At 44.1% G+C, this 15712-nt stretch overlaps 1 protein-coding gene across 1 annotated transcript in view; it reads right to left on the bottom strand.

Annotated features, from left to right (window-relative positions):
* ATP8B1 (ATPase phospholipid transporting 8B1) overlaps window positions 1–15712 on the bottom strand; it is a 110695-nt gene that overhangs the window by 17826 nt on the left and 77157 nt on the right. The window contains exons 13-18 of the mRNA XM_040264313.1: window positions 14436–14644; window positions 13198–13241; window positions 12020–12176; window positions 4796–4984; window positions 2595–2707; window positions 207–371 (exon numbers count right to left, since the gene is read on the bottom strand). Coding sequence (XP_040120247.1) covers window positions 207–371; window positions 2595–2707; window positions 4796–4984; window positions 12020–12176; window positions 13198–13241; window positions 14436–14644 — 877 coding nt within the window. The remainder of the gene's footprint in view (window positions 1–206; window positions 372–2594; window positions 2708–4795; window positions 4985–12019; window positions 12177–13197; window positions 13242–14435; window positions 14645–15712) is intronic.

Here is a 15712-nt window from a genome sequence, read left to right as displayed (position 1 = left end):
CTGTCTTTTGTTTTTGTTTTCTCATAATGGCAACTGTTATTTTGCTTGCTGAAAAAAATTCAAATGACTGAGTTCCACTGTACCAGTTTCAAATACTGCAGTTTGAATTGTATTTTAAGAGTAAGATTAAAAATGTAATAAAACTTAATAAGATCTCCAGTTCTGTTCAGAATATCAAGGGGAAAGTTACAAAGGTTAAAACTCACAATTAAATCTTTTTCAATCTCCTCATATACTTTATCCAGAGCTTCATCCCGGTTGGTTGAGGCTATACTGGCAGCCATAAACTTTTTATTCCATTCTTCAAATTCTTTTTCTTCAATTTCCTTATAGCAAAGGCACAGTGTTCTAAGAGTCTCACTGGCAAAGATCTAATTTAAAAGATAATCCAACCACCCAAAGAACAGTTATTTTTATGTAAATTTGAAATCTCATTTTGCAGTAATACAATAAGATAATTTAAAAAGAGACTGTGAAATGATTCTGTACACATACATTCCATAGAGGAGAGTAAACAAATATTAATACTTTGTTTTCCTAAGAATTCTCAAAATCTTAGGACTGTTTATTTGTAGTTCCCTAATTAAAGGGAATAGTATAACTCTTGTAAATCAAGTCATGAGAATGAACAAAAAACCCTTAAAAACTAAGAAAATAAGAGACCAAGGATGGTGCCTTGTGGTATAAAGGTTTTATAAACCAGACCTGACAACTTTACAATTTGTTCCCACAAACAGTTACAAGTTCAGAGACTATGAACTCTCAACCAAGCATTAGTCCCTCAAACCAATTCTGAAAGACACGAGCCATGGTTAAAGCTGAGGTAAAACATTTTCATGAAAAAGTCTGTAAAGTTTAATCATGGCAAACAGATTTAAGCCATTTTAAAATAGCTTAAATGTGAACCAGTAAAAATGTTCCATTACTTCACAATCACATCTTGTCTAGTCAAAATAGCAGAACGGGTTCACCCAAGTGAGAGCTTGCTTTCAAAGACTCTTTGGCAAGTTCTGCATGTATTTGATTAGACCGCCCTCGTTCAAATTCTCATGTGGAATTACCCACTGTAACTGCTTCAGCAACACACATATAACCTTAAAATGTGACCCCACCTAGTAAACAACATATTCATCGGACTTTTTCTGAAGGATCTTTGGCCCCCAAACTCAGACCCTTCAAGTGGAGGGAAAAAAAGACCCCTTTATTGAGCACTGACTAAGTGCTGGGGGCTGCAAGTTGCTTTCCCTTGCACCAACCCTCCATGTATGAACTATCCCCATGCAGGGATAGTTCAGTTCAGTTCAGTCACTCATTCGTGTCCAACTCTTTGTGACCCCATGAACTGCAAGCCAGGCCTACCTGTCCATCACCAACTCCCAGAGTCCCCCCAAACCCATGTCCATTGTGTCTGTGATGCCATCCAGCCATCTCATCCTCTGTCATCCCCTTCTCCTCCTGCCCTCAATCTTTCTCAGCATCAGGGTCTTTTCAAATGAGTCAGCTCTCTGCATCAGGTGGCCAAAGTATTGGAGTTTCAGCTTCAGCATCAGTCCTTCACCAATGAACACCCAGGACTGATCTCCTTTAGGATGGACTGGTTGGATCTCCTTGCAGTCCAAGGGACTCTCAAGAGTCTTCTCCAACACCACAGTTCAAAAGCACCAATTCTTCAGCGCTCAGCTTTCTTTATAGTCCAACTCTCACATCCATACATGACCACCGGAAAAACCAAAGCCTTGACTAGATGGACCTTTGCTGACAAAGTAATGTCTCTGCTTTTTAATATGCTGTCTAGTTTGGTCATAACTTTCCACCCAAGGAGTAAGTGTCTTTTAATTTCATGGCTGCAATCACCATCTGCAGTGATTTGGGGGCCCAGAAAAATAAAGTCAGCCACTGTTTCCCCATCTATTTGCCATGAAGTGATGGGACCGGGGATAGTTCATACAGGCAATTAATGATTCACCCTCCAGGCTTCACTGCCATCATTATATAAAAGCAAAACAATATGAGGGTGGGTATACAATTCTCAGATTTCCAGAAGCATTCTGAAAAACGGCGGTATCCCTGAGCCAAGCATATGTGCATGCTTATTTGCTCACCCGTGTCTGACTTTCTTGCGACCACATCATCCCCTAAAATAGCGAGTTTGAAGTAACGAAAACCAAACTGATTCTCTAACAAAGACATCGATTATCCAGTGGACTGCTTTCTCATGTCCCATCCTATAGGAATGTTCTCTTGACTTCACTGTACATAGGACACTGGAATTCTTGGAGGCCACACAGATACTGAGACGAGAGCACAGGATGGTTATGTAACTCGCTTAAGGTCCCTGGAAGACCAGCCTTTCTCCTGGGTCAGTCCTGCAGGTCCTGCTGACCTAGATGCACTGAGCTCTTTCCTAGGAAGTCGGCCGCTGTGGCAGAATCAGAACCAGCCTGCCATATTCCTACTTGGGTGCTCTTTCCACTCAACTACACCAAAACAACAGAAGCGTCAACAGGTAGCACAAAGCTTTCACTCCAGCTTCAGAGATAGTACCAGAAAGGAAGTTTGGAATCCATGGCATAAAGAGTGGAAGTGAGACTTACATCCAGGGCATCCTGTGTTTCTTGTTTCGTAGGATTCGTTTGATGTAACCGTTCATAAATCACAGTGTCGGCACCCTTACAGTAAAGCCTGATATTGCCTTCTGGGGTTCTTACTAGCAGCGAGAGAAGGAAAAGCCAATAATCAAGTTAATGTTTATTTCTTAAAAGAAAACTATACAGTTAATCTTCTGAACGGTTACAGTGCTAATCATTCCTAATTAGTTTAAAATAAGCAATGGACCTAGAAAAATGTTGCTCTCAACAATTGGTAAGCCTACATAGAATGTAATAGTGAAATAAATATGAAAAGATTCCTTTAGTCAGCTCAGTTTTCCATATGCTTGCTTATTCTTTCAGCAAATATTTATTGGCTCCCTACTGTGTGTTGGTTTTTTCCATATAGACTTCTTTGTCCATGCCAGCCAGTAGAAATCTTTCTTATCTATAAATCCACAACACTCACTGCCTTTAATTCTCAGACCATTAACATGACTCCTTATGACCATTTTCTTGGCTTTTTTGATCTCTGAAGTATGTTAATTGCATTACATGTCTCACCACTAACTAGATTTTAAGTTCTCTTCAGGTAGGCCAGGCATGATCATCAGCCCAGATTAGTGTTAGGCCCACAGGAAGCACTCAGTAAAAATGAGACTAATCAGTTTACTCAGTAATAGTATCAGTAAGATGAGACTAAATCAGGAAGCAGCTAAACCTTTATATTGGTTAAAAAGTCATTCTCTATTCCTGCCCTGAAAACAGAAGGGGCTTGTGGGCATGGTGGAGGAGGGGAAGGGAGGGGAGGGGAAAGGAGGGGAGGGTGGGAGGAAGCAGGGGCACCATGGGCGCACACGCATGGCCGCGTGTGCAATAAGCAGCTCACGGGAACCTGCTGCACAGCACAGGGGGCGCAGCTCTGCGCAGCCCTCGACAGGCGGGACAGCAGGCCCAGAGGAGGGAAATGTGTATGCTTACGGCTGAGTCACACTGTTGTACAGCAGAAACTAGCACAACATGGTAAACCACTTATACTCCAATTAAAAAATACAATTTAAAAAGTCAGTCTCGTGGAAAATCTTACAGACGTCACTTAACCAAGTGATCCAAGCTGATGTGACCTGCAACCACGTGCCTTCTGATATGCTGTGCTGGGAAGGACACGGCACCAATCTAGGTACCCTTCCTGCCGACAGGGCACCATCTACATCTAGTCATGAAGGAACATGAGACAAGCCCAAACTGAGGGACTTTCCTCAAGGTAACAGCCCTGTGCTTTTCAAAAATGTCAATGTGCAGAAGATCAAAATCAGGTTGTAGAACTCTCATAGAATAAAGGAGACCAGAGTAATGACCACTGAATGCAGTGTGGCATCTTGGGTGAAGTCCTGAATCAGAAAGAAAACCCCTGGTGAAATTTGAAAGCACTCTGTGGATTAGATAATAACACTGCAATGCGGAGTTTCTGACTCTGACCACCATATTGGACATAACAATAAGTGAAGTTTCTTGATCTTAAGAAATATCTACTTAAGTATTTGGGGGAAAGGGACATTAGACCTCAATGCCCCTAATCGACTCTCAAATGGTTCAGAAAACAAGAACCTATAAATAACAATGACAAAGAACTTGTGACCAATGCTGACGACTGGACACGGAAGAAACTGCAGGATTCTTTAAAGCGTTCTTGCAAGTTTTCTGTAAGTTTGCAATGATTTCACACTATGAACTGAAAACATTTCAGTATCAGGAAGTGATCATTGCTTCTTCCTGGGTTCCTGTTACGTTGTGCCTGAGCTGAAGGGAGAATCTTCATTCGTAAGCACAGCCTCGCTGTTCTCCTGCTACAATTTTCCTGTCCCTGACCCTGCAAGGCCCCAGGAGAAATGCGTGGAGCCACTCACGATCGAAAAGCCTGTGCTGGGGGTCTCCCAGCCACAGAGCTGCCATCCAGGTTTCACAGCTGACAACCCACGTCGCTGAAGACGTGACGCAAGGTTCAGATCTACTGCGGTTTGTCCCTTTGAGTGATGGACATCGTGTAGAATGAAGCGAGCAAACACTAGTTTCAATAAGTCTGCAGAAGTCCTCCAGGAGCCAAGGGGCTCATTCATTGCCTGTTTTATCCTGGTGTTGCTAAGTAAAATGTGCAAGAGGCAGCATCTCAGTGAATGATTGACAGACATACTCCGAGGGAGACCTACCAATTATAGACATCCGCTTCCGGTCACTGTTGAAGTCTAAAAGGGCAAGAACATGGTAGGTCCTCTCCGTGCCCAGCTCACTGATGGTGATCGTGTTCTGGGTTCTGGCGAGGAAGACAAAGCCGAAGTTCCTGGCAGCGCTTACGAGAGCACCTTCGTCAGGAGAGGCTGCCTGGTAGTTGAGCTGACCTAACAGAAGAGGCAAGAGAGAAAACCAGAAAAGCTGAGTTGGCCAGTGAGTGTTCACCAGTGCGGTTCACACGGGGGCTGAGGATGTCCAGTGATCCCTTGAGACCTATGGGGGATTGGTTCCAGGAGTGTCCACAGATAACAAATGCCATGGATGCTCTGGTCCCTTCTAGAAAGTGGCAGACTACAGTAGAGACAGTTGGCACCCTGCATCATGGACACAGAGGGCCAACTCTGTTGCAAAGCCCAAAACATCCCCAAGAAAACACATCACTGATTCTTAAGGAGTGTGCCAATGCTCACAGTTTTTAAACTTTTATTTCTGATTATAAACAGTAATATAAACTAGAAGTGAAAAAAAAAATCTGGCCAAGAATAGGGGAAAAAAGAAAATCTCATAACCCCACCATCCAGAGGAAGAACAATGCTATTGATAGCTTTTTATAATTTCTTTCTGTCCTTCCGGAAATGCCTGTTTCTCTAATAGTTTCTGGCATGCTACGTATACATTTACCTCCTGATGATTTTAACACTGTATTTTGAGCATGTTATCACAGCTTTAAAAATTCTTTCTATGCATTATTTTAAAGAAATGTAATCTGGGAATGTAATGTGTGACCGCCTTTCCATAATATTTTTACTCCCCAAAATAACACTGTAATAAGGATTCTATACGTGTGTAAAGGTTTTCCTGTTTTCTAAGGATAGCTTCCTAGGAATGAAAACACTGAGGTAAACAACACTGATAATTTTTAAGCCCGCTGTCACATGCATTTCTCACTTGCTCTCTAAAAGGATTATACCTGATTATCTTCTCTCTAGAACTCTCTTCACCTTAGCTATAAGTCTCCTAATTTAAAAAAAAAAATCTCAAAATGTAACAATCTGTTCAATATCTTGATTTTGAAAGTTAAATAATGGGAAACCACATTTATTTCACAACTTGCAAACTTGCTTCACAACAGAAGCAAACCTCTCAATGCTGAGTGAAGAAGCCAGACAGCACAAGCACGTAACCACGTAACTCCATCTACATGAACCCCCCCGCAGACAAAGCTAACCCGCACTATTCAAAGTCAGGACAGTAGTCACCTCTGGAGGGGCAATGACAGAGAGGGAACAGGGAAGGGCGTCTAAGGGATGTCTGATGTTGTGTTTGTAAAAATCTGGGCATGCGTGACAAGGGAGTATTCGGCTGGTGAAAATTCACCGAGCTATATGCTTATCTTTGTATGTCAGTAAAAAAAAACCATTTTTTAAAAAAAGCTCTCCCTATCCAAGAGTTGTGTTTCTCAACTCTTCATTATTCCACCTCCGAGTAGAATGAAAAGTATGTCTATGGTCAGACAAATTTCCACTGGAAAAGGCATTTCATTTTCCACCATGGTTTGACCAGGCTGCAGCCCACAGACGGGCATCTCTTTACACCGTTTGTCCATAGGGGAGGGCGGATGCTCCAGGGTGAAAGGCTGTGTGCCTAATCGCTCAGTCGTGTCTGACTCTTGGCAACCCTGTGGACTGTAGCCCACCAGGCTCCTCTGTCCATGGGGATTCTCCAGGCATTCTCCACTGGAGTGGGCTGCCATTTCCTTCTCCAGAGGATCTTCCCAACCCAGGGACTGAACCGAGGTCTCCTTCATTGCAGGCGGATTCTTTACTGTCTGAGCCACCAGGGAAGCAGGCTACTGGTAGAGCTAAATGCCCCATCCTCACACTCTCCTCCCTTGACAGACATACTCAGATGGTTCACTCTAAGCCAATATTCATCACTCCCAAATACTAATTAAAGATGAGGCTGGTATCTGTTTGTTCACCCAGAAAGACACACACCAGAAGTTACAAATGTACTTGCTAAATCCAGTCATTCTACAAACACACACACATGCCAGACGGTAAAATATTTAACCAGAGCTAAACAAGCAGCAGTGAGATCAGTCCACTCTCATCAGCAGGTTTCACTGGCGGGGATATATTACATCATACTGAAGGCAAACTTATTCCAACAGCAAAAAAGGAACAAAATGATAAAAGGTGGTAAATTTCCCATGAGTGAAGACAATTCGATCTGGAGCAAACACTGATATTTTTATCATTAAAAGAAAACCCTTCCATTTTGTTCTAGTAATGGAATCACAGGATTGCCAACGAACAGAGATGGGAGAAACGTCAGAGATCTGGTCCAAACTCCAACTTGATGTTTGCAGGAGGAAATCCGGACTAAAAATTAACCCCCTGAAACCTTTCCTGTAAGAAAATTCTTTATTTACCCCACACCGAGGCACAACCAAAGAGACTTTCTTTTCTTGTACAAGCTAATTTGTGGATCACGGAACTGATTCAAATTAAAAAGATGCTCAAACAACAAACCTCACCTCTTATTATCCTGATTCCATAGCTTTCTGTGGCTGATAATTCTAGTCACAAGTCTTAAAACAAGTTACTTCTCAGACTGAATATCCTCCTCATTTGTAACTTGCTTGTCCTTCCTAAAGACTCTCACTGATCCAGGTCCCAAGTTTCCTTACTGATCTGATGTGTCCTGGCTCCAAACTTCTAAAACTCATCTCTCTAATCACAATCTCATGGTGCATCCATACTTCAGGCCTTCAGGTGAAGACAATATCTCTAAGCCTTTCAAACTCTGGAGATGGCAACCCACTCCAGTATTCTTGCCTGGAAAATCCCATGGACAGAGGAGCCTGGCAGGCTACAGTCGATGGGGTTGCAAAGAGTCAGACACGACTGAGCGACATTATTTTCTTTCTTCTTTCTTTTCAAACTCTGTTCTCAGCCTCTGCAAGGGCAGGAGTCTATGATGGCCCCCACCCCGCCCCTGTGTACACACACTTTCTCCCAGTTATTCAAGCAAACTCTAATCACAGTACTGCTGGGAAGGGATTTTACAGATATAATTAAGGTCCAAATCTGTTGACTGTAAGATAAGGAGATTATCTGAGTGTTCCTAAACTAATTGGATTAGTCTCAAGTCCAGTCAGTTCAGTTCCTTTCAGTGCTCAGTCCGACTCTTTGTGACCCCATGGACTGCAGCACGCTAGGCCTCCCTGTCCATCACCAACTCCCAGAGCTTGCTCAAACTCATGTCCATTGAGTCGGTGATGCCATCCAGGCATCTCATCCTCTGTCATCCCCTTCTCTTCCCGCCTTCAATCTTTCCCAGCATCAGGGTCTTTTCCAGTGAGTCAACTCTTCACATCAGGTGGCCAAAGTATTGGAGTTTCAGCTTCAGCATCAGTCCTTCCAATGAACACCCAGGACTGATCTCCTTTAGGATGGACTGGTTGGATCTCCTTGCAGTCCAAGAGACTCTCAAGAGTCTTCTCCAACACCACAGTTCAAAAGCATCAATTTATCAGTGCTCAGCTTTCTTCACAGTCCAACTCTCACATCCATACCTGATTACTGGAAAAATCATAGCTTTGACTAGAGGGACCTTTGTTGGCAAAGTAATGGCTCTGGTTTTTAATATGCTGTCTAGGTTCGTCATAGCTTTTCTTCCAAGGAGCAAGTGTCTTAATTTCAAAGTGAAGTGCAAGTCGCTCAGTCATGTCCAACTCTTTGAGACCCCATGGACTATAGTCCACAGAGACCCCATTCTCCAGGCCAGAATACTGGAGTGGGTAGCCTTTCCCTTCTCCAAGGCATCTTCCCAACCCAGGGGTCTCCCACATTGCCAGTGGATTCTTTATCAGCTGAGCCACCAGGGAAGCCCTGCTCCTCCAAAGGGACTGGCTTCTTCCCAGGGAAAGAGACTGAAGCATGACAGGTGTGGATGGGAGGGAGATTCTCGGTTGCTGGTTTTGAAGACGGGGGGAAACCACGAGGCAAGGAAAGAGAGAGAGGCCTGTGGGAGCAGACAGCAGCCCCAGCTGACAGCCAGCGAGGAAATGGAGACCTCAGTCTTGCAACCCCAGAGCACTGGATCCTGCTCTCAGCTTGGAAGAGGATGCTGAGTGGCTGGACCTGGATTTTAGGGAGGTCCTTGGCAGAGAACCCCATCATGCCCTGCGCAGACATCTCATCTAAAGAGCTGTGGGCGAAGGAATGGATGATCCAAGCCACTGCGCTGTGGGCATCTAGTGCAGAGCCACAGAAAGCCAACACAGCTGCTCTGCACTCAGCCGCCGTGTGCCCTCCTACACATACTCAACACGTGGGCCACACCCCCTGTCTGCTGAGCGTGCCTGAAAGAATTCTGTCCCCTCGTTGCTCATATTATGCATAATGACCGAAGAGCCAATCTCCACTAATGTAAAAGCGGGAAAATGAGAGTGAAAGAGCAAAGGCACACCAGCACGGCAGAGCGAGAGCACTCGGCTAAAATGAGTTTTAACCTGTCGTCCAAGCTCAAGGAGGTATTGGGTGCTTTCTGGGGCTGAATTTCTCAGCTGTAACATTGGGAGTTGTTATCCCCAAGGTCCCTTCCCATGGACCCTTCCAAGGTGCTTTTGTTGGTCGAAGACAAAATCAGACTCTCCTTTACTTCCTGTGCTTAGAAATCCAACGCGCCTCCACTTTCAGCATCCAGAGCAATTTGCCTGTGATGTGCTGCATGGGGCAAGATCCCTCAGGGTGTACAATTCTGCCTCGGTGGACAGTGGGACAAAGAGCTGCACATTATCAGGCTGGAAAGGACTTTGAACTCCAGCCCTCGTTCCTGTGACATGCAGGAAACCACTGCCCAGCATAAAATGCTGGGTAGCATTGTGTGTTACGGCAAGAACCCAGACGGGGACCGCCCACCTCCAGCACAGAGCCCAGGACTCTTCCCGTGAAATCCCAGCGGAGAAAGAAGGAAATGGAGACCGCAGATGTATACACACTTGCTTAAGCTGTCAGGTTAACTTTCAAAATAATACCACCACACACTCAAAAAAAAAAAAAAAAAAAAAAGTAGAATAAACTTACAAATGAGCCAAAAACTAAGAGAACCCAGTTGCTTAAAAATATCATACTTGATTCTTATCATACGAGTAAAATGTGCTTAGCTAGTCAAACAGATTTTGACCTCTGCTTCAGTTATTCATGACCTGATCTTACCTTTATCTATCTCCCTGGTTTGGCCTGTTAATAGCCCCTTCCATGTATCTACCCAACCTGAATTCTGCTGTTATCTCAGCTTTATTGCACAATTAGATTCATCCTTAGAGAATGAGTGTCTTTGAAACTTGCTGCAAGATACACATAGCTTCTATACATTTAGTTTTTTATGTCTCGTCTGAAGATTTCATCATCTACATATGAAACCTCAGAATCAGAAAACAAGAAAGGACATCCGTTCCTATGCTGGGTTGATTAAAGTGGAGAATAAGTAAGTGATAGTCACTCAGTTGGATTTGACTCTTTGTGACCCCATATAGACTGTAGCCTTGGAGAAGGCAATGGCACCCCACTCCAGTACTCTTGCCTGGAGAACCCCATGGACGGAGGAGCTTGGTAGGCTGCAGTCCATGGGGTCGCAAAGAGTCGGACACAACTGAGTGACTTCACTTTCACTTTTCACTTTCCTGCATTGGAGAAGGAAATGGCAACCCACTCCAGTGTTCTTGCCTGAAGAATCCCAGGGATGGCGGAGCCTGGTGGGCTGCCATCTATGTGGTCACACAGAGTCAGACACGACTGAAGCGACTTAGGAGCAGCAGCAGCAGACTGTAGCCTACCAGGCTCCTCTGTCTGTGGAATTCTCCAGGGAAGAATACTAGAGTGGTTGCCATTCTCTCCACCAGGAAATCTTCCTAACTCAAGGGTCAAATCCTGATCTCCTGCATTGCAGGCAGCTTTTTTACCACCTGAGCCACCAGAGAAACCCCAAAGTGGAGAATGCACATAACAAAGGGGCACTTTTGGCTCTTTCCAGAATGCACATATGTATTTATGTAATGTATCATTGTGTGAATAGGTGATAAGATACCTAGCTTTCATTGATACTGGACCATCTTGCGGTAACAAAGCTGGCACAAGCTGCATTTAAGAATTCTCCAGACATGGCAACAACATACATGTCTGCTTACAGATGAATGGATAAAGAAGACGTGGTATGTGTGTACACAGGCACTGGAATACTGCTCAGCCACAAAAAAGAACAAAACAATGCCATCTGCAGCAACACGGGTGAACCCGGAGGTTATCATACTAAGTGAAGTAAGTCGGAAAGAGAAAGACAAATACCATGTGGTATCACTCACATGCGGGATCGAAAGTACAACAGGGACTTATCCAGGAAGCAGGAGCAGACTCAGAGAGAGAACAGACCTGCGGTTGCCGAGGGAGAGGGAGTGTGGGGGAGGATGGATTGGGGTTTGGGGTCAGCAGGTACAAACTATTCTACAGGATGGATACACAACAAGGTCTGATTGCATAGCACCAGGAACTATATTCAATATCCTATGATAAACCATAATGGAAAACACTATGAAACATAAAAATGTATATACCTGTGTAACTGAATCACTTTGCTATACAGCAGAAATTAATGGAACAGTATAAACCAATTATAATTTTCTTTAAAAATTTACAAACACAAAAAAGAATTCTGCTTTTCAGAATTCACTTAATTTTCCGAAGTCATTTAATTTGGAGGTATCTGGGTTCTGGGAAGGACTTGATGACAGCTGGACTGCTATCCATTCATCCTTTTCTCCAGGTGCAGGGAAAAGGAGTCAGTGATCTGGTCTAGTTGTTTCATCTGCTGGCTTCTGGGTAAACAGACCAATGACATTTGCTAGGAAGAAGCCTTATATCCGAAAAGCCTTCTGCAGGATATCTATGGCAAAGACCTGCCCATAGGAAATAGAACCCAGGATCTAGAGGGCAAGTCTCCCTGGAGGATGCCACCTAAGCCATGTACTTCTCTGGGGTATAACATGAAGACGTGTCAGTAACTGATACCTAACTGCAACACCTCTACTAGTTCACACAACTCTTCATATGCATTCGAGTCCCAAGCACGAGTTCACTGTCAACTAAAAACAAAAAAAAACTGGTCTCCAGTGTCCAAGATGTGACAGCCACACTCACCATCGAGCCTGTCCACCATGACGGTGTGACATACTGCCAGCAGGAAGAAGAACTGCTGCACCTCTGGCTCCTTCCCCGACTGGATCTGCTCAATGAGATAATGGTCGTAAAATGCGAGCTTCCCATCGGCGAACGCATTCCAGCTAAAGTCCACTGGCTGAAAGAAACGGAGAAGGAAAAATGGTAGTGTAAAACAGACGACTCGGGCTTCACAAATGATAGGAACTTTTCTCGGAAGCTGTGTCTTCATGCAAACATCCCCTTAGGATTTTAGTATGTTCTGAAGTGTCCAGAGGCTCATATCTGTTTTAACATAGCCTGGTGTGAGTCAAATTGTGTCCCCCCCAAAAAAAGATATGTTGCAGTAAGGTCTTGGTAGATGTAATCAAGAGGAAGTTTATACTGAGCACAAGGAACTATACTCAATACTCTGTAATAACCTAAATGAGAAAAGATTTTGAAAAAGAATAGATACATGTATATATTAAATAACTGAATGACTTTGCTGTACACCTGAAACTAACACATTATTAATCAACTATACCCCAATGTAAAACACGAAAAACAAAGATGAGGTTAAACGGATTAGAGAGACCCTAAGCTAGGGACTGGTCTGGTGGCTCAGTGGTAACGAGTCCACCTGCAGTGCAGGAGATGCAAGAAATGTGGGCTTGATCTCTGGGTCAGGAAGATCCCCTGGAGGAGGGCACGGCGACCCACTACAGTCTTCTTGCTTGCAGAATCCCATGGATAGATGAGACTGGTGAGCTACAGTCCATAGGGTTGCAAAGAGTCAGACACGACTGAGCACACACACAGCACACACGCACACACCCCAATGACTGGTGTCTCTATGAATGGAAGGAAATCTGGACACAGACCCACAGGGAGAAGGCAGGCCATGTGACGGCAGAGGCAGACTTCTGAGTAATGTGTCTGCCAGCCAGGGGCCCAGGACTGCAGGCAACCGCCAGAGCCTAGGAAGAGGCAATGACGGATTCTGCCCCAGAGATTCCAGAGGGAGTGTACGCCTGCTGACTCCTCCATTCAAACTTCTGGCCTCCAGAGCTGTGCAGGAATACACTCCTATTGCTGTAAGACATCTATTCTATGGGAGCTTGTTACAGCCCAGGAAAGTCATACACACCCCAAACGACTTCGTCTGTGAAAGGACTCACCTCTATTTTGCTATGACTATTCTGAGAAGCATCTCGATGGTCTCCTGGGAACAAACAGGACAAAACAAACTGAATCAACAGGTCTCATAGCCTGTCTGGGAGCCCGTCAGCAGAGCCCCTTCCTTAAGCCCTCAGCATCCCGCCTGCCTCACTGACATTCTGTGAATCTGCAGCTCATAGCAAAACGTTTCCTCCAAGAGGAAATTTATGATGTTCTCATAGCTTTTAAAATAATTATATTGTTTTTAAATATTTAAATGTTACGGGCATCCACTTTGAATGTAGCACTAGCCTTGTTATTTTTATAAGTATATAGCACATTTCAGAATAGAATGGAAATCAATTTTTTAAAATATAATTGTGATGAAAAACAAAGTTTACCATCTCAACTATTTCGTTGTTTGTTTTCTGGCCGTGTCTCGAGGCTTGTGGGATCTTAGTTCCCTGATAAGGGGTCGAATCCAGGCCCCCAGCAGTGGAAGTACGGAGTCCTAAGCACTGGACCACCAGGGAATTTCATCTCAACTATTTTTAAATGAACAGTTCAGTGGCAGTAAGTACAATCACACTGCTGTGCAGCCTTCACCACCAGCCATCTTGATGGCTCCTTCATCGAAAGGAAATGCCGTTTTCATTAAACACTAATTCCTCATTCCCTTCTTCCCTTAAACCCTGGCAATCACCATTCTACTCTCTAGCTCTCTGAATTTGACTTCTCCAAAGAAAGAAAGAAAGAAATGGAGTCATACAGTATGTTTCCTTTTGTGTCTGGCTTATTTCACGTAGCATAATAATCTCAGAGTTCATCCGTGTTGTAATGTGTCACATTCTCCTTCCTTTTCAAGACTGTATAATATTCCACTGTGTGTATACATCACATTTTCCTATCCATTCATCCACTGATAGACATTTTAAGTTACTACTACACCTTCCCTATTATGAATAATGCTACTACGGACATGAATGTACAAATACCTGTTCAAGTCCCTGCTTTTGGTTCTTTCAGGTGTGTAACCAGGAGCAAACTTGCTGGATCACATGGCAAGCTAACTTTTTGAGGAATATATACCTAATTCTGACTCCTCACCTGCCCACATGTGTGGTCTCAATACTCCAGTGATGCTGCTTGAGAAACATCACCAGAATAACCACCAGAGCTTTGCACTGGGAGGGGACCACTCCAGGGAGGCAGCCTCTGGTCACACACGTCCAGAGACAGAGTAACAGCTTCTGCTCACCGTAAATTTGCCCGTTGATGCAACACTTCTTAAAGGTCATGATGTTCTGCGTGAGGGTCCCCGTCTTGTCTGAGAAGATGTAATGGATCTGCCCGAGCTGCTCATTCAGCGTGGTGGTTCTCGCCTTTGCGGGCGTGTCCTTCTCAGGATAGTACATCTGCAGGTCCCAGTTGATGAAGTAACTCTGGCCAAGACGAATCACCTCCACACTAGCAAGATAAAAGATTACTTTCAATCGAGCTCTCAGATATGAGCGGCAGGCAGTGGATTTTGTCCTTGCTTTGCGATAGGAGCAAGCTACTCATCTACAGGGAGACCAGCCCTGCAGTGACCCCTGTGCCCAGCCTCTGGGTTCTCCTGACCAAACACACCTTTCTCCAGCTTCAAGGTCAAAGTGTCCTCTCGAGGTGATTTCCTACAAACTCCTGAGCACATCCAGCCACGGAAGCCTCTGTTCAGAACACACAGCCCATGTGGGTGATGTGGTAACTAACACTGCAGGGGGTACCCCCCCATGGGACAATATCTACTCTCTTCTCTCAGTCCCCATCGCACCCAGGGACGATGGAAACGTATGTTCAACTCTGCCCTCAATTGGAGGCAAAAGGAGTGAGAGCCCACTAGGTTATACACCCCTGTGTGCTCTCGAGTAGCACAAAGGACTTTTGGCAGAAAACCCACAAGTTGCAACTGCACACTGTTAAAAATTATTTTTTTAACATTTTTTAAACTGAAGTACAGTTAATTTGCAGTGCTGTGTTCGTTTCTGGTATATAGCAAAGTGATTCAGCAATATACATTTTTTGAGGAACATGCACATATATATATTCTTTTTCAGATTCTTTTCCATTAGAGGTTATTACAAGATATGGCATATAGTTTCCTGTGCTAAACAGTAAGTCCTTGTTGTTTACCCACTTTGTGAGTGAAACTGTTAGTCACTCAGCTGTGTCCGACTCTTTGGGACCCCACTGACTGAAGCCCACCAGGCTCCTCTAATTCTCCAGGCAAGAATACCGGAGTGGGTTGCCATGTCCGTCTTCAGGGGATATTCCCAACCCAGGGATCACACCTCGGTCTCCTGAATTGCAGGCAGATTCTTTAGCATCTGAGCCACCAAAGAAGCTCATTTTTTATATATTCCTAAATTCTTATAAGATTATAGAATGTCCAAAATACAGTACTCTAAAAGGATCATTCCTACTTGAAAACTATAACTGATTAAATCTATCTCAGTTTTAAGGAAGGTGCTTACATATCCAGCCACTGTTCAGTGG

Source organism: Oryx dammah, unplaced genomic scaffold, assembly GCF_014754425.2.
Source record: "Oryx dammah isolate SB20612 unplaced genomic scaffold, SCBI_Odam_1.1 HiC_scaffold_22, whole genome shotgun sequence".
Taxonomy (NCBI): domain Eukaryota; kingdom Metazoa; phylum Chordata; class Mammalia; order Artiodactyla; family Bovidae; genus Oryx; species Oryx dammah.
The sequence above is the reverse complement of the archived record's forward strand: the minus strand, read 5'-3'. Positions and strand labels throughout refer to the sequence as shown.